At 47.3% G+C, this 21,342-nt stretch overlaps 1 protein-coding gene across 2 annotated transcripts in view; it reads left to right on the top strand.

Moving 5' to 3' along the window:
- Positions 1-21,342, top strand: part of ASAP1 (ArfGAP with SH3 domain, ankyrin repeat and PH domain 1) — a 311,284-nt gene that overhangs the window by 34,057 nt on the left and 255,885 nt on the right. For both annotated transcript variants that reach the window (XM_030304285.1, XM_030304284.1), the window contains exon 2: positions 5,864-5,990. In XM_030304285.1, coding sequence (XP_030160145.1) covers positions 5,864-5,990 — 127 coding nt within the window. The remainder of the gene's footprint in view (positions 1-5,863; positions 5,991-21,342) is intronic.

Here is a 21,342-nt window from a genome sequence, read left to right on the forward strand (position 1 = left end):
TCTGAGTTCTGAGCTGAGCCCTGCCACTTGTCACTGGGGAGATGCTCAGTGTCTCCACGTGTAGCAAGTCTGAAGTCCCTGTGCACAGAGCCAGCATCCATCCCCCGTTGCTTATCCAGAGTGAGAAAGGCTATATTGCAGACATCCACTGGAAGATTAGCCTCAGCTGCAGAAATGGACAAGGGGAGTGCCCTCCAGACCAACTCAAAGCTTGCGTTTGAGTTGGTTTGTGATGAGTTCCCCAGGAAAAAGAAAGATAACCACGTATGGGAGAGAAAATTATCCTGGGGCTGTGGACCCACGTTCTTGGATGAGCTTGTGATGCAAGGTGGCCAATTACATGGACTGTGAAGTCAGACTGGTCAGTCTTGCTCCCCCACTTGCCAAGGTGACCTCAGGCTTCCCCCTTGTATAAAATGGGGGAGAATACAAGTACCTGCTTTATATGGTCGCTGCTGTTTGGCGAGGTCACGCCTGCAATGACTCAGAATAGTGCAGGGCATATAATAAGCACAGCCATTGTTAGTGGATACTATTATCGTTTCACAGGACAGACAGAAATATATTCCCGGGTTCATTTAGTTGATACTTGTACCGTGAGTCTTCAGGTTCCAGCGCTCTGCCTGATTTTCTTCTCTCCATCAGAAGGAACAGTCAGGAAACAGGGAGGTAGAGAGAGTAGATTTTGTCTCCACATAAACCATGTTCTTTCTCCTCTTGACTTTCTGAGAACGCTCAAGTGGTTTACTTGGAGTATTTAAATTAAGTACATTTGGGACTAGAATAGGCTTTTTATTTTTTTCATTGCATGAAATTGCATGAATGCACTTGGGAAGCACTCATACAAGACACATGACAAAAGCAGTCTTTATTTAGCTTAGGGAGAATACGGCAACATGAGCCTAGCAGTAAAACACATGAAATGCATCCCTCCTTCCATGTGCCCCCCTCCCCTCATTCCACAGTGCTTTCCTCTCTTCTGGCACTTCATTAAGATGATAGAAAACGAATTCATAAGTTATCAGGTAAAATAAGGAAATAAGAATCCGTTCTCGGTTGCCTGGACTGGGAAAAATAACAGTAGCGCTATGCGAGCTACAGTCAAGAGACTGACTTTGCAGGCTGTGGCAAAAGCATTGCATTCAGTATGCCAGGCTCAGGAATATTAACTTGCAGTGAGATTTCGTTTGTGTCAGTTTCCATTATAATACTCCCACGTCAGGGCTGTTATATGAATGAATTCAGATGCTGCATACGTAACCACTGGTACAGTGCCTGGCCCAGGATAGGAGTTCAGAAAGTGCTAGTCTATACCTCGGTAGCCATAACTTTCTCTCCAGTAAATCTGGGATAATTATACTTACTTTATAAAGTTGTCATGAAGTTTAAAGGTAGGACACGTGGGCCCAAACTTCTAATTCAGTTCACTTAGCAAAGTGTCTGGTACATAGCAAGTCTCCATTTCTTTTTTATTTTGGGGGGAAGGAATGTCAGAATTTATATCTCCAGATAAGGTTTTCAATATTCCCGTATGATCCGAAAAGTATTGTCTGCTATATTATCTAAGATAAGCACTGTCTGTTCATGAGCACTTTATGTGGCTTAGCTCACTGAATCCTCAGAGCACTAAAACATGGGTATTATCCCTGCCTCCCATCTTTCAGATGTGAAAACTGAGACCCAGAAAATTGAATTACTTCAATAAGTTCTTGTAGCTGCTACGTGGCAGAGATATGAGTCCACGTCTTTCTCAGCTAGAACTCATGCTCCTGCAAAATAAATGCCCTGTTCTATCCTCTAGAAGTTGCCTTGCTTAGAATGTCCTTCTTTACAGGAACTATGTTCCATGAAAATGAAGCTTTTATTTTATGGCCCTAACTCATTTCTGATCCTGATTAGTATTCATTCTATTGGACTCTAGATCCTGTCTGTTTACTTCCAAAGTCCAAAACCATCACTAATGGATGTGACTTCACAAAGGACACTTACAAGAATAAGCTAGGTCTCTGAAGATGATTCTCAAATCTGAGATCTCATACTTTGGAATTGCTATGTGGCTTTCCCCCCACCTCCTTTTTCCTCCTCCAGGTGACTGACTAATTTAGAGATCTGAGTCCCGGAATGAAAAGAGATGTATTTTTAGTCATACTTCACATAAAAAGGGAGTTCAAAGGGAACTAACATTGGTTGATTATTCACTATGTGTCAACCACTTTATCCACATTCTCTCATTTTATTTCACCTAACAACCTGTAGTGTAGTTTTATTATTGCACTAATTTTGCATTTGAGAAGACGAGGCTGATAACCAACAGAATAGAGATTCCAGCCTTGGTCCACGTAACACAGAGCATATTCTCTTCCTACACTATTGCTCCTGTCCCATGAAGGCATTGGAAGCCTTTGATGAATGCTGTAAATTCCATCCCGTCGGGTTGGGATGTTGACTGGCACTCTCGATCAGAGCACTAACAGCTCTTCTTAGTTTCTGACGCTCAGGGAGCACCCAAACTCCCCACCCCTACTCTCCCTTCCCTGGTATGTTGTTGGCCATCTTGCACATATACCCCCTTGGTTGTTAGTTGGTAGGCCGGAGTGAAGCCTGTACTTGGAAATAGAAGTCTGCCAGTTCCCTGATGACATTGGGGGCGATAATGCCATCGCTGTCCATGAAGATAGGCCACAGCTCTTCTTATTGCGTCTTTGCAAGGAGACAGAAAGCATGCTGCAAGGACCACTGTCTTACCCCAGTCAGCAGGGCTCAGAGTAAGAAACTGCATGAGGAGTGTGAACACGCCCTGATGGGGATGATGATAACGACAAAGACAAGTGCTTTACACAAAGCCAGGCATGCGTGAGTATACATATGCGTGTGTGTGTTTCCTGGCTCTCAAACAGGATGATGTGTATTTCCGAGCAGCTCCACACAAAGAAATCCAGCGTTTTAAGTTTTGCTTACATCAGACCCTTTTTGCTTTCAGATCTCCAGGAATGGTTTTCAAGGTATTCGAGAAAATGAGAGGTGCAGATGGCCTGCACTGGGCCACGGTTTCAAATTTAAAGAGGATTATGGCCCATGAACCCCAGAAATGGTGGGTAGAGGTGTGAACCTTTGAAATTCTAATTGCAGACCAGTCTGAGGAGGTATATACTTACCGGGGCACAATATCTCATTGTTCACTATTCCTTTCCTGGCCAGAGGAGATGGGGAGGAGGAGCCGTATAACATAATCTGCAAGTAAAGCTGAGACAACTGACGGTAGCATTTTGAGCTCTCCTGTGAATTCAGTCACGAAAGAAATCCCTGGCTGTTTACCATTGCAGCTAGCTTAGCTTCTTGTAATAAACTTGATTCGTTCCATTGTCAGGCCAAGGGTATACACAGACTCAGCTCCAGCTGGGAGGGATCTCTGTGATCATTGTGGCACCCTCACCCTTTATTTTACAAGTGATGGCACTAAGGCCCAAGGTGACAGTATCAGTTATTAGGAGAGAAAGCTCAGGAATCCAGGGCTCTGGCAACTGAGGCAATTATTGACCGACTCTCGGTCTTTTAATAACAGCTCGTGTTTATCAAGCGTTTGTATACATCACACATTTAGAATGGAAGGAGCAACCCAGCCCAGAGGAAGCGACAGGCATTAGGTCACTTGCAATACAGAGGAGAATAGAATCAATACAAAGTCAAAGTCAAAACTGACTTCCAGCCTCGAGGAAGACCTTCTTGGAGTGAATGGAAATCTTAGTGTTGGGTTTTCTACTCAACTGGTCTGTGGGGTAGCAGAGGTTTGTAAAGTTTATTTATTTATTTTGAGAGAGACAGAGACAGTGCAAGTGGGGAAGGGGCAGAGAGAGAGGGAGAGCGACAGTCCCAGGCAGGCTCCGCATTGTCAGCACAGAGCCTGACACGGGGCTCGAACTCACGAAACTGTGAGATCATGACCTGAGCCAAAACTAAGCTTCGGATGCTTAACGGATTCCCACCCAGGTGCCCTCTCATTTATTATTATTTAACAGCCTCATGGAGTAAAAATTGGTTCATCTTCATGTGAGGCAACTAAAGGCCTAGATCCCATAGCCAACAGGGTATCTCTGGAACTCAGCCTCTCTTCTCTTTCCTTTTCTGCCCAAGATGTCACCACGTCACAGAGGCCTTCTCTCATCATTCCTTATACCCTGGTGCCTCCATCACTTTATTTTATGTGCACTCCACTCCTATCACATATTTGTTGGTTGTCTGTTTGCCTACCAGAAGGTAAGCTCATGAGAGCAGGGACACTGTCATTATGGAATCTCCAGGACATGTAGTAGGCCATTAGTAACTATTTGCTGACAGTGGGGTGATGCCCTGGCATATGACACTAGGCTACTTCTCTGTGCCAGGACCAATGCTAGATAAGGTATCTGCCTTGGGCACGCCATTGTAGTTGTGGGTAAGGACCAGGGACTACTTAACCATACAAGATGGCAGAAACCCAATCTTAGGGGAGGCCACAGGGCCAACCTTCCGCCCTAAGGGGGCGCATTTGGAGATGACTTTCTAAGGCTGCTCCTGTTGAGTCCAATTACAGGAACCGATCCGTGGGAAGCTTCCCAAGGGCCTGGCTTCCTTCTTTTTTTTTTAAACCAATTTTATCCGCAATCAGTGGTGAGAAATTAAATGGATTCTTTGGCCTAAGTAGATTGAGCTAGTTAAAATAGCCATCTGCCGGGACCAGGGAATGAGCAATCTGTTGGTGCTTTCTCCGCTGAAATTTGGCATCTGCTGAGCGTTGTACGCCATTTGAACCTCCGGAAATGCCTTTTGCACTCCTGACCCTCATGTGTCCTGCGGGTTAAAAAAAAAAAAACAACTATAGTGCAAATGGAAGATTATAAAATTGTACAAAAGCAAAAATCCTTTCATTTGTCTTAGCATTTCAGCAACCCAAGCAAACCGCACAGAACTCGCCTTCCAACGGCGGGGAGCACCCTGCACGGAGACCTTGGGCGGGAGCCCAGCGAGAGCGCGGCTGCAAGCCGGGGCGCCGGGCGGCTCCTCGCTTCGGGCCGACCCTGCGCCCGCACCCTTGTCGCTCGGCCTGCGGCCCTCGCAGCAGGGGGCGGCTCTCGCGGCCTCGCTTCCTGCACCCACTCGGGACTAAAAAAGAACGCGCGCAACTTTTTTTGGTCCCTCTTCTCGCAGAACGCTGGCGTAACGAGCTTGCTGAAGTAACCGCTCCGGGGGCGGCGCCGGGAAGCTGGCTTCCGGGGCTCCGCAAGCCCCGCGGCCCCCCACCCTGGCGCCCGCATCGGAACGCGGCCCGGGAGGCGGCGCGCCGGCGGGGGCGGGGACGGAGGCGGAGACGGCGCGCGGGTGGAGGCGGGGCGCGGGCGGCCGGGGGCGGGGCGGGGGGGCGGTGGCGCGTGCGCAGAGCACTTCCTTGTTTGTCCCCGTGACTGTAGCGGGAGCGCCGCCTGCCCGCCGCCAGCCCGCCCGCCCGCCCGCGGGAGTGTGCGCTCAGTCAGTCCGTGTCCTCGCCGCCGCCTGTCAGAGCGTCTCAGGAGGCAGCGCCGGCCGGCCCGAGCCCCCTCGTAGCGCCGCGCCCCCTCCCCCGCCGCCGGCATGAGCACAGGGAGGCGGGTCCCAGAGAGCCCTCAGCCTCGCGCGCGGCTCGGAGTTTGAAGGGCCCCGCGCCGAGCGCCGCCGCCGCCCGCTCCGCCCGCTCTTTCTCCCGCCGCCGCCGGGCACGGGAGCCGCGCCAGGCCGGGCGCCGGGTGGCGGGCTGCGCGGGGCGTTCATGAGCCGCCGGGCGGCCCGCGGCCCCGGGAGCCTGCGCCGTGACTCACTCCCCGCCCCCGCTTGTGTCTCGCCCCCCCGGCAGGATGCCGGACCAGATCTCCGTCTCCGAGTTCATCGCCGAGACCACCGAGGACTACAACTCGCCCACCACGTCCAGCTTCACCACGCGGCTGCACAACTGCAGGAACACCGTCACGCTGCTGGAGGAGGTAGGTCGAGGCCGGCGCGCCCCACCGGGGACCCCGGCCCGCCGGCCGGGAAGCCTCGCTGGCCCCGCTCGCAGTCGGATCGGTTTGATTTCTGAGCAGGGAGGAAGGGGATGTTGGGGGCCGGGGCAGCCGCCACACCCCCTCCGGACCCCCCCCCCACCCCCACTCCAGGTGAAGAGGAGAGTTAAAGATGTGCAGCCCCCTGCCCCATTTTTCGGGGCGCCCACCCCTCGGGGCTGAAGATGGGAGGGGGCTGGAGGTGGGGAGAGGACTGAGCGAGCTCCTGACACCTCTAGAAAAAAGAAGAGGGAAGTCCTCTCCCTGTCTTGGATCCTTCATGGGTGCCATACAGTCTGCTAGGCGCTTTCCGCATCCTTCTGACCCTGTCGTAACCCGCGAAGTGGGTGGTGTCAGGCAAGAGGGCAGAGGGAGGCCAAGCAACGTGGCCAAGGTCACCAGCAAGGGACTGGGAGATGGTCAGTGGATGCCCCTGTCCAGGGCACGGCTCAGCCAGGCAGGCTTAGCTGCACAGGCAAGGGCCGGTGGAAAAACCCCAAAGGAATGAGGGGAAACTCAGGCTGAGATTGCCTCCACCCCAGGATTCCAACCCATTCAATCTCCTAAACCCTGGGTGGAAAGAGAGATCTGTGCAGACAGGTCCCCACTGGGCTCCCTTCACCCGAGGGTTTGGTTTTGCCAAGGCTGCTGCGCCAGCAGGACTTGCCCGCAGGGCACTCATAAGCTGCGAAGGGAGACCTGAGGCTGCCGGGAAGAGCTGGCCAGAACGGGAGAAAGGGGGGCCCCGAGACTGCAGAAGAACAGCTCAGCTTATCTAGACCCTCCAGGGAGGCATTGTGGGTGTCCTGGGCAGGGCCAAGGACAGAGCCATTTCCCTTAAAATTGAAGTGAATGAGTGATAGGGCACAGTGGGTAGGTAGGGAGGAACCCGCAAGCCCAAGAGCCGCAGAAGCCTCTGAACCTCAATAAAAATAGGGCATTTGTCCTGGAACTCTGCACCATCTGCAAGTGCCATAAAGCACCACTCCCCTCCAACCAGCCAAGCCTATTTCAACAGGAAAAGACAGCATTGGGGGAACCTAGGAAGGCAGATCGTTTTCCTGGGGTGGATTATCTTGTGGTTGGTTTATTTGAGGTTTGGGGAACTCTCTGATATAAGCTTACCACAGCCAGCCCTTCTGTCATATTTAGAAGCTTGGGCTAATGTGGGCAAACTGCCCTTGTACAGGCTTTGCTACTTTGAAAAGGTTTGCTACTTTGAAAAGGCCAGGTTAAGTTCAGAACTGGCGCTCTGAAGCACAAGGTCCTAAATTTTAGAAGGAAAGAGATTTCTTTCCGTGCTGGGTCCTCTCGTGCCTGCCTGGTGCAGTGAGTTAGTCTGAACGTTTGATGCCAGTCAAGGATGCTTCTAGAGTTCTCTGTGAAGTGAATGTTGGGTCATTGAACTGAATTTCGAAATTTATTGGGAGAAATAATACCACCTACCTAAGTTTGTTTGAAAGCTAGACAGAGGTAAATGGATTTTACTTTTTTTTTTTTTTTTGGCTTTGTGACTTGTCAGCAGTCTGTTGCACTAGCCTGACGTTTAGTGTCTGGGAATAAACGGAGTTGCAGGGCATTCAACCCCATGATGGGTCTGTCCTTCATTTAATTGTGATAAATTGGAACATGCTGATACAGGGGCATTTTGCATCCTTTATGCCTTTTGAAGGATGGGACATCGATCAGACTGAGTGGTTATTTTCCTTCTAGATAAATTTTTCAGTGTCTTCTAATAGAGCAGTGAGTTATTTTAAGTTTCCATTTCTGCACATTCAGATAGCGTTACTGTATTCTGTTTGTGTGGGGTGTGATAAGGGAAGTAGTTGACAATGCTGTTTGGGGGGGGGTGTACCCATGTATGTTGCAGCAATAGGAGAGGATAGGGTTAATGTGAATTATATGCAGCTGCTCTTGATGTTAGTGTGAGGTAAGGTAACTACGTTTAAAAGTGAATACAACAAACACTTTTTTTTTTTTTTTTTTTTTTAACGAATACTGTTCTGCAAGGTCAGGTAGAAAAATAGATCTAATCATAATACAAATGCGGTCACCATGCATTTCAGAAGGAATCCGAATCAGGCTAGAAGTTCAAAAGTGTCATGTGAGAGTACGCTGGTAATACCCACGTTCTCCAAAATATGACAGTAAATGTTTCAGTCAGAATGCCACAATCGTTTTGTAATTCTTTTGCCGAACTTCACTATGGTGCCGGTCAGGAAGTCATTGCCCCCATCTGCGTCTTTTAACTCTTGAATCACATGTCATGAAGTGGGACTCGTGAGGAACTGCCGTTTGCATAAATGTGAAATATACCTGGTGTTAGTTTCTTACTGATAAGCAGCACAGTTGAATTTTTATTTTTTCCCCTAAGTTTGCATATCAGGAAGGGGCACATTATTGCAAATGTCTTTAAAGGATCAGAATTCAGTTCTTAAAAAATATGGGGCATAAGGCTATTACTCTGAAAATGTAAGAGAAAGTTTTGGGGGCAAACCACAAAATCTTGTTGACGTATGCTTCAAAGTGAGATAGTTGGAAACTTTAAGAGTGCTGTTTGTGTTCCTTTGTGGTTATTCTTAGGAATAGGACTTTTGGGTACTTTTTTGGTGATGTGGAAACTTAGGAATAGAATTCATTTGGGCAGTTTGGAATTCTTTTTTAAAAATGTCGTTCTAGTTCTTAAATGCCTTCCTGTTTATTTACAATTTTTTTTTTTTGCTCTTTAGGTTTCTAATCAACCTACAGAAGTCTCAACTAAAAAACTATAGCTCCCTAAGCTTGGAACCCTAAATTAACCCACATTCCCCCTTTTGGTATGTCCTGTTGGCAAAGCCTGTGCTGGGCTTTACAGATATTGGTGCTTTTATTTAAATCTCTCTGTGATGAGCCCTCTAGGAAATGGGTCAGAAATGCGTAGTGAAAAGAGGCGAAGAGTTTGCTCCCTCACCTTTGGGGGGCAAAGGGTCCCACTTGACCGTGGGAGTTAACGGAACACAATGCGTGTCTGCCTTTGGGAGGCAGGCATGGATTAGCTGCCCGGGTTTCATCCTGATGTCTGAGTGTTTTCCAGGCAAAAAGACAGTGTTTTGCTTATTCAGCAGAGCACAGTGACGTGTGCCATTTTACTCGTGACCATTTGGAAATTATGAGTAAATTACTAGGAGAAGACAGTTTTGCTGAGAAAGGAAGGGAAGCCGGCATTCCAGGACCACTGTGGGGGGAGACAGTAAGAGACGCTCTCCATTTAAAGGCTTAGACTGGTCAATACTTAGTGCTTGGTGAAAGGGAGATTCGACATGATAAATGAAGGTCCTCTTGGTTATTTAATATTGGGGCAGCACTTTATCTTTTGTGATGATGGAGGGGACATGTTCTGCCCATTTATTGAACTTTTCGGCCTCATTTGAGTTTTATGGAAGAGGGACACTTGTGTCCCATTTTACAGAGAAGAAAATTAAGGCCTAGAGAGATGAAGTGATTTGTCCCCAAGGTCAAATGGCTAGTAAGTAAATAGAGTTAGGAAATCCTTAAACAATTATGACATAAGATAGATGTTCTAAATATCTGCAAAGATATAGTTCATTGGCTTTGTAGAGAATGTACGAGGCTTCACTTTCATTGTACCTTCTGATTTTGATCTTCTGAAACTGAGGTGCCTAAGTTCCTAAGTGGCTTAGTTTTTTTTCCTGTTCACATTCCAGGGAGTTCTTAATAGTAATACTTAAATACATTACTTTTTTTTTTTTCCCCTGTGCTTTTAGAGACTTGGGTATGGTTTTTCAGATTCAGATGTGGTAACTTATTTGGGCGTAGTCTGGGAACAGCATTCACTCAAAGCATTTCTGGGGAGCACAAATCATTTTGCTCAGTCTAGCTGAGATATTGGAGTTGTCTGGATTGTGTTATGGAGAAACTAATGGTCTTTGAGAAAGAGGTAAATAAGGTTGTCATTCTTAATCGAGTAGGAGGGGGCAGTTCACGGGTGGGGGAAATGATATAGGATGTTCACCCCAGCAATGCAAGCTGAATCACTCAAAGTACCATCCATTCAGTACACAGGTTGTCCGGTGCCCAGCAGTGTGTTAGGCCCTAGGGATACTAAGGTGATCATCCCTGCCCTCATGAAGTGCATAGTCTAAAAGTTTTCTTATGGGGCCTGACAAATGTGGGTCTTGCACTAGAAGTTAGCTTGTTTTAACACACGAGATGTGTTTAGTTCTTTCTGAAGCCACAGAAATGTTTGAAGAAATGAGTGAAGGTGTGGAACGTAGATCCATTATCCAAGCTTCTTCCATAGTGACTATAGTTACCAGTTATTAGCGTTCCTACTACGTGGGAACCCCATGCATACTATTACTTAATGCTTACATGTGCCCTGCTGTTATCATTGACCCCATCTTCCAACAGTGACTCTTTTGCCCAAGGGCACACACACAGTAAGTAGTGGATTTGGGCACAAATCCTGCTTCTGTAGCACCCCCTCGCGTGCTAGTCAGATGTCATCTGTGTGTGTTTCTTTGCTCTCCAGGAAACTTTTGGTTTTTTATCCATGTTCATTTGGGCATCATCTACTTTGTGGATGACGAGAGGTCATTAGTCTTTGATAAATGCTTTTAGGTCCTCCAGTGTTATCCGTGGGGTCTCACACATAGGGCCTCTGTGGCCAGGCCTTGAAGTCTGACCTTATTCATCAGCTCCAAGTGCTAGAATGAAGTTGCTTTACTTCTCGTAAATTTTGAAAGCCGATAAACTTAGCATCAAGTGTTAGTTTATACAGCAGCTGCTAAAGTTGGTTGTGGTCTTTTTTTTTTTTTTTAATGTTTATTTATTCTTGAGACAGAGACAGAGCATGAGCAGGGGAGGAGCAGAGAGAGAGGGAGACACAGAATCTGAGGCAGGCTCCAGGCTCTGAGCTGTCAGCACAGAGCCCGATGCGGGGCTTGAACTCATAAGCTGTGAGATCATGACCTGAGCCGAAGTTGGACGCTTAACCAACTGAGCCACCCAGGTGTCCAAGTTGGTTGTGGTCTTTTTTTTTTTTTTATTTTTTTTTTTCAACTTTTATTTATTTTTGGGACAGAGAGAGACAGAGCATGAACGGGGGAGGGGCAGAGAGAGAGGGAGACACAGAATCGGAAACAGGCTCCAGGCTCTGAGCCATCAGCCCAGAGCCTGACGCGGGGCTCGAACTCACGGACCGCGAGATCGTGACCTGGCTGAAGTCGGACGCTTAACCGACTGCGCCACCCAGGCGCCCCGGTTGTGGTCTTAAAGAAAGGTAAATCTCAGGCAGAGTTTAGATAAAATCAGGGTTGGTCCTGTGCATTGATTGAGGTTAAAAAAATATATATATGTGTATGTATATAATATATATTTGTACGATTTATATAAATATTATACATACATATATAATATGTATAATACATATATTATATGCTTTTTTTTTTTTTCTGATCTCTTGAGGATAAAACCACAAAAACTGAGTTAATCTTCTCTTGATGTTGCTATCTTACACAAAATTCCGGGCTCGGTGGTCCAGCCTTCTGATCCTGTTCAGGGGTACTGAGGGTGAGTTTTCTTTGGACATAAGCAGCAAAGGTCAGTGAGCAAGGAATACATTTATTTTCTTGCAGAAGCCAAGAGAGCCCAAAACTTGCTTTATGTACCAGAACTCGTGCTTTTTCTAAAATAAGGCTCAAACTGTTAGCCACGTGTTCCAAACTAATGCTGTTTGCCTTTCATGTACATCTTTAGAGTTTAAACACATTTTCCATGTGTACGGTCTACTAAAACCCCTTTGTGGTAGCATCCTTATCATTCTTTTACATGTGAGTAAAGTAAGGCTCAGTGAGGTAAGTTACCTGACCAAAGTGACACTTGTAGTAGTTGATAGACTTGGGCTCCGAATGCAGGATCACTGCCTTTGTTTCTTCTGTACTTCACTGTCTTTTGTGCCTCTTGTTTGATGGTTGGTTTGTTTTGTTTTTTGTCTTTCAGAGCCCATAAAAAAGACATCTACCGATTTTTATTCCCACTTGATAGCTAGTGCCAGAGATCAAGGGTTTGGGGTAGAGAAGAAAAAAGGGAAAGACCGTTCCTTTTCTCTGTTCTTCAAAGATCTCTTGTTGGATCTCTCTGGAAATCTCTGCCATTTGTAGGTAGAGATGGGGCTACCCGTAGCACCCCCCTGACTCAGCAGAAGTGGAAAGGACCCGGAGGCTTCCAGCTCCCCCTGGAATACTTGGTCTGGATCTGTTGACCACTTTGTCTTTGCCTGCAAGCAGCCCAGAGCTCCGGCCAAAGACCCGCTGCCCTTGGTTGGGGTTGCTGTAGGAGTCTGGCCGCCTGCCCCTGGCTTCTTGGTCATCGTAGCCCTGCCTGTTTGCTGGGTGCTGCGAAACACTAGACATCAGAGCGTCATGGAGCTTGGAGCAAGTCCAGTCTGGGACTTCCCAGCCTAGGACCCTGATCTCTGAGGGGCCCAGGAAAGTGGTGAAGGGAAGTCTAATAATCACTTGGCAGTTTTTCAGAAAAATTAATAGATGCCTTAATAACGTGGTTCAGCCTACCTCTTGTGCCAACTGTCTTTTTTTTTTTTTTTTTTTAATTTTTCCATCTTAACCACTTTTTTTAAGTTCATTTATTTAGATGGGGGAGGGAGGGTCAGAGAGAGGGAGACAGAGAATCCCAAGCAGGCTCTGTGTTGTCAGTGCTGAGCTTGACACGGGTCTCAAACCCACGGACCCTAAGATCATGACCTGAGCAGAAATCAAGAGTCAGATCTTCAAATGACTAAGCCACCTGGGCGCCCCAACTATCTTTGATTTGGGCTGAAATGTATCAGTTCAGTGGTGTGGTACTGATTATCTTCTGCTGACCAGTGCTTGGATTGCTTGTTAGAGATTCCTAATATTGCGAAGCAAAATATGATCTCATTTCTGTGATTGGTTTGCTAGAAGAACCTTCGAGTTTTGTAACCCCATTGGAGAAAGCTCGCGAGGGATGAGGACCCACTTAGGCCTAGTTTAGTCCCGCTGTGGAGACTGAAGCCTAAAATGGGAAGAAATTGAGCAGAGATTTGAATTCAGATCTCCCACCTTCCAGCCTGGGCCCTTTGCAGTGTGCTTTCCAAAAGGGCTATGGAAGCTGTTTGTGCATGGTGGTGGCTGTGTCTCTAGACCTTGCTTCCAGGTCAGAGGAGTGGAGAGTAAACCTGAATTTAGAAACCTGGTCTTGCTAGCCAGTCTGCTGGTGTAAATTTTGGTCTCACAAGATACACTGTAAGGCTACAGCAGCCCTCCCTGATGCTGGGTTAAGCAACTTTCATCAGAAGCTTTTTGGTCCTGGATGTTCCAGCATTATCCAGACTTTTGTCTTTATGTCTGTGAGTCAGGGGAGCCGCCAGAGAGGTGGTTTCCATTTATGTAACCTAGTCATTTGGTGACTAGAGCCAGACCTTGGCCTTAGCCATTCCCACATGAGTAAGTGATGCAGTGGAGACCACTTTGCGTCTGAGCCTCCGTTTCCTCATTTGATGAATAAATGGCGTTGTTTTGAGTGTTCAAGGACAAGTCACTCCTTACGTGACTGCATTACTGGTAATATATGGCCTGATGGATGTCAGGGTCTGACCATTTAGTCAGTCTTCTGTAGGGCAGGGAGGAAGGAGGTGAGAGGCATATCTTGCTAGGGAGGTGGGCAGAGTTCTCTCCACTCTGCACCAGTGGCATCCCTTGGGTTCCCTTACCTGGGTTCCTTGCAGCCCTGTTCTCTTATAGTCCATGTCCAGCAGGCTCCTGAACCTTACAGTGTCTTAGTTTCCTCCTGGGGAACAGTACCTACCTCTCAGTGAGTCTGTGCATGTAAAGTGCTCAGAACAGGGCCTGCCATGATAGGTGCTCTAGAAATAATTGTTCTTACTGTCCTCCTGCTGTTGCTGGTTATTATTGTTGGATTAGACCCTTGAATGTGTACCTGAGAGGACAAGATGTGGTCGACCAATTTCAGGAGGGTGGGCGAAGAGGTCAGACGGCAGGGCCAGCCGTGTGCCTTCTGGGACCTGGGTGGTGGAAGTGTAGATGAGGCCAGAAGGAGGACTGGGGCAGCACCAGCACTGTGACTGTTGGGGATCATGGTCAAAGCCAGTTTGACCTGAAACAGACTGACAGCTCAGTTTTCCTCTGTCCTCTGCTCTTGGTGGTGCTTGTCTGAAGGGAACCACTGACCAGTGCTGCCTTCTCTGACCCAGGCCCACCCCGTGGGCTCTGCTGGTGCAGGCACCCCATCTGTGCTCCCTTTGTCACTGCTGGTTCTATCCCCCCCCCCCCCACACACACACCGTGTCCCTCCATTGGTGCATCTAAGCGATGACCGTGCTGCCCCCTTTGATTTGGGCTGGGACTCTGGGGTAATGAGCCACTTTCTCTGTTATACAGTAAAGCAAGTATTTGATTTTGGTCATTTGTGGGGAGGTGCTGGGGGAAGCATTTATGCCTTGGCCCTGGTGGCAGCTCTGTTGTGTGCTTTACTGATTACAGCCCGAAGCACGGAGACCACAAAGAATTCTATTTTGGTTTGGAGGCAGGCGCCTTAAAGGGAAAAGGACTTAGCCTCAAATTTACATTTCTGTGTGTCTCATCACTTCTTTTCAGTGTCAGTAAAATGAGTTTTAATTATTTGTGGGGCAGGGGTTTGGTCAGTCCTGGGCACTTGACCCCACTTGGTCTTCATGGAATCTGAGAGTTCCAGTAGGCTCTTCCAGCTCAGAGCACATTCTGAGCAATGCTGTGTCGTGATGCTGTTTGTGGTCACTTACGTAAGAACTGAATTTTAATGCTGGGGCTATGGTGTAATTTTCCCCAGAGAACTGGAATATATGTCCCCTTGATAAGAGCGCCCAATGTAGCCACCCAGAAACTGGAAAAACAAAACCAGAACCTCATGCACCAGCAAGGTGAAGCCCAAAAGACGATTGCATTTTGTACCAACTAGTAAAGAAAGCAGAGGTGGCTAAGTCAAGCTAGATCGTCCCTTTCGCTGCCACATGTGCTCTGGGTGGGTAAGAGTATAAGCTCTTCCAAGCCCTTTTATTATTAATACAATCTGGATACCTTGTGTTTCCATAGCATTGTGCTCAGGGGCGAGGGCAAGGATGGCCGTGTCCCCAGTGCCCAGCATAGCACCTGACCTGATGACTGTATTATGAAATCAACTTGACAGAGTTGGAAAAGGGCTTTAGAGACCATCTGGTTCAATTCCTCTTTTCTGTGGATGATGAAGATAGGCTCTTTTGTTGTAAGTGACAGATTCCACCTCCCCCCAACAAAACAAAATACGGCTAGTTCAAGCAAAATGAGGATTTGCTTTAGGGCTGTTTCCTGGACATGAGGGGCAAGAATGGTAGGCAGTGTGGATATTTTCTTCGGGACAAATGGCAGAGGACAGCAGCCCTGGCCCTACCTGCTCCCTCCCTCTAGTGCCTCCCACCCCCATGTCAGCTGAGTCATCGTGCCTGATTCACGTGTCTGCGAGGAAGGATTGGATTGGCCCAGCTTGGGTCAGGACACCAACACTAGCTTTGGCTAGGTTGCTGGGGTTACCTGATGGGTGGGCCTGAGCCCTGGCCTTCCTCAAGGACCCGGTGTGATGCTGATCCTCAGAGAAGGGAAGAGGGTCTGTATACCCAGACCACACATCAAAGTCTGGACTAGGGTCCGGATCTTTTAGCCCCACGTCTTCGTCCTTTATTGGCGTGAGAGCAAAATGGGGACCACGGTACCTCACAGGGTTATGGAGAGAACCAGTGGGGAAGGTAAGGCAGCTACATGCCTGGCACCCAGTGGCACTTGGAAGATGTTTACTTCTCTGCCCTTCCCTCTGCAAGTCTCACCTCTCCTTGACCCTTCTGCAGTGTATTCATTCGGGACATTTTGAAGGGCTGTGGTTAGAGTACTGTGCTGCCTAGTTGTAGCTTTCCTGATGTGGTCAAGAAAGACCAACATTCCACCCAGGGTGTGGGCAGAGAAGAAACACCCCATTGCTGGTTAAATCCACAGTGATGACATGGGTGCTCAAAAAATAATCCTTCATAGATACCCAGGATGGATGTAAGACCGCAGGGCAGCTAGGTTCTGTTGGGGAGACTTTCTGGTTTGATTGGCCTGCTCCTGGCGTTAAGTAACAGAATTGCATAAAGGTCTGATGTGGCTGACAGCTTTCCTTCCATTAAGTGGCTTCTTCACTGACCAGTTACACACAAGATAAAATTTGAGCATCTGCATTGTTTTGAAATGTGGGGAGTCTTCCTTTAAGTTTCATTAATCTTTTTTTTTATGAAGCCCGTTTCCTTTTCTTTGTAATGTTTATTCACATTAATAGCACTTACATAAAATTAGATACTCCTTATTTCCACAAAGTGCAAATCAAAATAAGCGTTCACTGCTGGCCCAGCAGCTGCTGTTGCTTTAATAATGGTAATATTTTTCATAGCAGAGCAAGCGAACGCACTGCCTCCCAGTAAATAAAATGGTGCCAAGTCAGATAACGCCGGTACCCTCCCAAGGTGTCTGCATTTTGTGTTTAAGAGTTTGAACAAATTCAGAATCTGCGAACACTACATTTGAAGCCGCTTCTCAGTGCTCAGTGCTGTGCTGGACACCATACACGCATCACCTTGCTCCGTTTCATCCTTCCACTAACTCTGCGGGCGTGGGTGCTGTTGCCCCATTTTACAGTTGATGAGCTGAGCTTAGAAAGGAGTCAGCCCAATCCAGGCTCTTTCTGCCTCCAACGCATCCTTAAGAAAAATGCTTTCTGTTGTGAATGGAATGCTAATGAGCTAGAACCGTCAGGAAATAGGTGTCAGCTGAAGCAGGAAATATTTAGGTTAGAGTTGAGTAAGAACTTCCTGACATGGTAAATACCAACTGGATGGCCACGGAAATAGAATTTTTTCCCGGAAACTGATTTTAGGACAGTCTCGTCGTTGATTGGCTAATGAACTAAATTTTGTACTTCGGTTCATACATGTTTTTACTTTTAGTACATTGTAAGTACCTTGGGGCCAGGGATCCCCTCCCCCCCCCTTTTTTAACTTAGTTGGCACTCAGAAATTTGACTAAAGTAAGATTATATTAAAACCATTCAATTTATAATAGTTGAGGGCAGATCTGGTGAAGATTTTCCAAATACTGCTGCCTACCTCTGTACTTTAGTTGTATGCCTGCTGATTGCATAGAGCAATTGGAAAAACCCTCCATTACCAGATTTCCTGAAGGTTGTGCCACGTATTTATGGCACATCTGGATGCTGAGCCGAATTCGTGGTCTGTCATTTTGGTGTCTGCAACCTTCAGTCTTTCACTGGGTTAGTGATTTCAGTAAGAGATTGCTCTCACTTTCCGAGTCTCAGCTCTATACTGGGTACCTTACGTGCATTCTTTTTAACCTTCATGTTGTCCAACTAGTGCATGATGGAGCAAGGAGACAAACCTAAGTCTGTAGGTCTCTATAGCTCTCACCTTCTCTTTGCCAGCCAACCTCACTTTGTTGTGATTCAGCTGCGAAGTGCGAGGGAATGGCATTGGGTCAGGTTGGCATTTACTTTCTTCGTGGAAACAAACACACACAAACAAGACCCGCTTCTGCTAGTGGAAAAGGAAAGCATTTTCCACTCCGTATTTGTTTCCTTTGAGTGGGAGGTGTTTAAATTTAGGTAATTTATATCCCTCCTAGGGGGCAGCCAATTCATGATGTGGTATCAGAGGGATTAATGAGAGAATTGGTATTTTCAAAAAGAGTTGACCTCTCTGATTTTTCTTTATGAGTGGCAAGTAGTGAATCATGATTTAATGAGCAATTGTGCTTTGGGTTTACTCTCCAGTATTTTTGTACTCTTAACGATTTTCCAAATGCTTTCTTATGTGTTGTCTCATTTCATCTACGCAACACTTTGTTAGGCAACAAAACCCCGTTTTCCTCATTTGTGACAGGTGAAAACTAAGGCTCAAAAAGTTAAAATGATTTGTCAGTGGTCACAAGACTGAAAGCATCCTGAGGCTGAGGTCAGTTACCAGCCTCATGTTTCTGAAGGAGACAGACTTACATTGTAAGAGATGTTTTGTTAAGTAATTTTTAACTTAATACCTTTTGAGTAAAAACCATATATTTTATTATTTGCATTGTTAGATTATTAGATCCCCCCTGAGTGCACACACACACGTCTTTTGTAGTTCTTTTTTTTTTCCCTTTAGTAGCTCAGTCCTTCAAGTAGATTTTTACTTTGTTTCTGTTTTAGTTTGTTTGTTTTTTACTTTTACACCTGTACAGAAGTAGGGAGGCTGGTGGGAACCTCCACATAACTGTCTTCGTAGCTGTTATCTGTTTCACCATGATCTGCTCTTGGTCAGTGTTTTCATCTCTACCCCCACCCCCGAATTGTTAAATTAGTCCTAGATACGTTTTATTTGTAAGTATCCTAAAAGATAAGGGGTAGGAGGCTGAGGGGGAGAACCACATTACCATTATTATCACATCTGCAAAAAAGATAATTTTCTCAAGATCATTAAATATTCAGTATTCATAGTGACTCCCCCCCCCCCCCCCCCGCTTTTAAATAGTTTGGTCAAATCAAGATCCAAATGAAATGTATACGTTGAAATTGGTGTATATTTAAAATTTCTTTTAATCTGTGAGTAACCCCTCTTTTTTTCCCTTGCAATGTTTTGTTACAGAAATGAGTTGTTTGTCCTGTAGAGCTTCCTGTAGTCTGGATAATGTTGATTGTATCTCTGTCGTGTCATCTAACATGTGCTACAATCTATTGTTGACATACTTCTGTTGCTAATAGTTTTATCATAGTGAAGAATAAAAGGAATGCATTCCCTTTGTAGAAAACTAGGGAAAGCATACAAGTTTATTTATTTATTTATTTATTAAAGTTTAAAAGTCACCTGTAACCTCATCACCTAGATTTGGCCGCTGCTATCATTTCAGCTATATCCAGCTAATTTTCACTGAACACGTCGTGAGCATTTTCCTGTATCATTGAAAAGTCTTCAGTAACACTTGCTAAGGCATGTCATTGTATTAATGCTGTTTCCCTCCTTCCCTTAAGTTGCCCCAAATGAGGAGTTTGTGTGTTTTAAACAGTTGGCTCAGCAGTTGCCTCAAAGAGGACCCGCTGTTGAAAAGAAAGCAGTGAATATTTGTATGTGTCTGTCGTTATCTGCACGGGTGTTGACAGAGTCCTAGAAGTACAACTGCTGGGTCAAAGCCAGGTCTGTTCGTGAGTTTCTGAAGCAGTCGTCGTGCTGCCACGTTCCCCACGGAAGGTGGTCTGTGTCACGTCACACCCTTAGGCCTGGGCAGAGTCTGTAAAAGAGCTTTTCCCCACACAGGGACAGCTTTGAGTGAGGCCTTGACCTAAGCGTTTCTCCGAAGGAGACAGTCGGGCTTGGGATGTGCTCTTGCCCTCATCTGTGTGTTGGTGTGCTAGAAGTTACCGTGAGCAGTGGAGAGAAATAGCCCGTGTGGGTGTTCGCAGGCTGTCTGCTTAGAGGAGCGGCCGACTGAGAGCCACTGCCATCTCAGTGTCATGGGGAAGGGGCAGCTCTGCCTTGCCAGCCCGCCAGCCCCTTCGTGGCGGCTTCTCTGCCCTGTCCAGCCTCTCTGCCGAAGTTCTCTCTTACCCGGAAATGAGTTCATGGGTTCGGGAATAGAGAGCCAGCATTCACCGTGGAAAGAGGGGCGCGGGTGGAAGAGCGGACTGCTCCTGACCAGGCTGCCGCCCAGCCACAGGTCTCCTGTCTCCTTTGCCACGACCACAGTTTGACTTCCCTTTACTAACCCCAGGGAACTTTGCTCCAGCTGAAAAACTTTTTTGGACTAGTAAGTATCTTTTGCAGACCTGCTGTTGCCACATCATTCACCCATGGTTGTGAGCTAATTGGGTTGTTTTCTGCATAACACTTGGCTGGGAAGTGGCGGGGGGGGGGGGCTCTTCTAGAAGTGAGGTGAACCTGCTGGGGCTCTGGGGTTAGGGCTTTGAGAGCAGCCTGAGGGAAGGAGACTCAAGAGGAGGAGAAGGTGCCAAAAGCCACGTTAACTCATCTTTTCTGAGAGCTGGCACGTGGTTTTTCCAAAGGCAGGTTGTATTTCAAGTGTCGTTGAGACGGCCCTTGGCAAGGGAGCCGCATCACTTTGTCATGTGCATTTGGTACCTTACGGGTTCCTAAGGCAGTTTTCCTGGGCTAACCTGGGAAGTCAACCATGAATGTTTTCCTGGGGTGGTGTTTTCTCAGTTCCAAAGGTTTCAGAGAGTCCCGGTCCTAAGTCTGAGGTTGCCTCTGAACGTGTGGGGCCTCTCCCTCCCTGGGGCTTGAGAGAAGTGGCTTTCAGGGGCATTTTTCTCAGCGGGATTTCAGCATAGAGTGGACTTCCTCAAGTCCAGGTCTACTCTGGTAGAATTTGCTGGGTTCCCTGCCGAGTAATTTACACGTGGTATCTTATAGAAGCTTCAGAGCATCAGGAAAGTAAACAGTATTAACTTCATCTTTTCAGTTGAGAACATTGAGCCTAGAGAGATACAGTGACTTGACCCGGGTGTGTGGTCAGTGGGGAAGCTGGAATTTGTGAAGCCCAGGGTGTTTCCACGATTGGTGTCATTGTCTCTGCCCTCTTGATACCTTTCTTCATCCTCCTGCCCGTTTGAGGCTTCTGGCTTCCTCTTAGGTCCCAGGATTCCCCCCGCCCCGTGATCACCCTGGCCGAGGACCTGCATCTTCTTTTCCAAAGTCTGCTTTTAGGTAACTCCCCTGGATGAAAACGTCAGGGCTGATTCACCTAAAGGCATTGATGTGATAAGGCGCCATAGCAGCTCCACCCTCCCAGAGCTGTTTGTACTTCTAACAGTGCGGGATGCCCTGACCCGTCAGGAGGGGGGCTTTCAGTCGCTGTTGGGAGGTAGTTTTAGGTGGTGAGCAGGGGATCCTCTCATACCCAGCAGTGTAGCTGGCTCTCTCTCCCCACATCTGAGTCTAGTGAACTGTTAGAAACAGCGCCAAGTTAAAGACTCTGCATTATTTAATCTTTGCATCAGCCTCCGGAGGTGGATTCTCAGGTCCCCGTTCTACAGATGGTAGAAACAGAGACTCGGAGAGGTGCCAGGTTCTCCACTGCTCTGCTTGCATTTCTTACCCAGGACCTCACACTGCTGCTTGGTCAAGTCTGCTTGCGGTGCCAGACGCTGTGGGCGCCTCACCCGGGCTTGCTCTTGCAAGTGTGAGTAATGGACA

Source organism: Lynx canadensis, chromosome F2 (assembly GCF_007474595.2).
Source record: "Lynx canadensis isolate LIC74 chromosome F2, mLynCan4.pri.v2, whole genome shotgun sequence".
NCBI lineage: Eukaryota > Metazoa > Chordata > Mammalia > Carnivora > Felidae > Lynx > Lynx canadensis.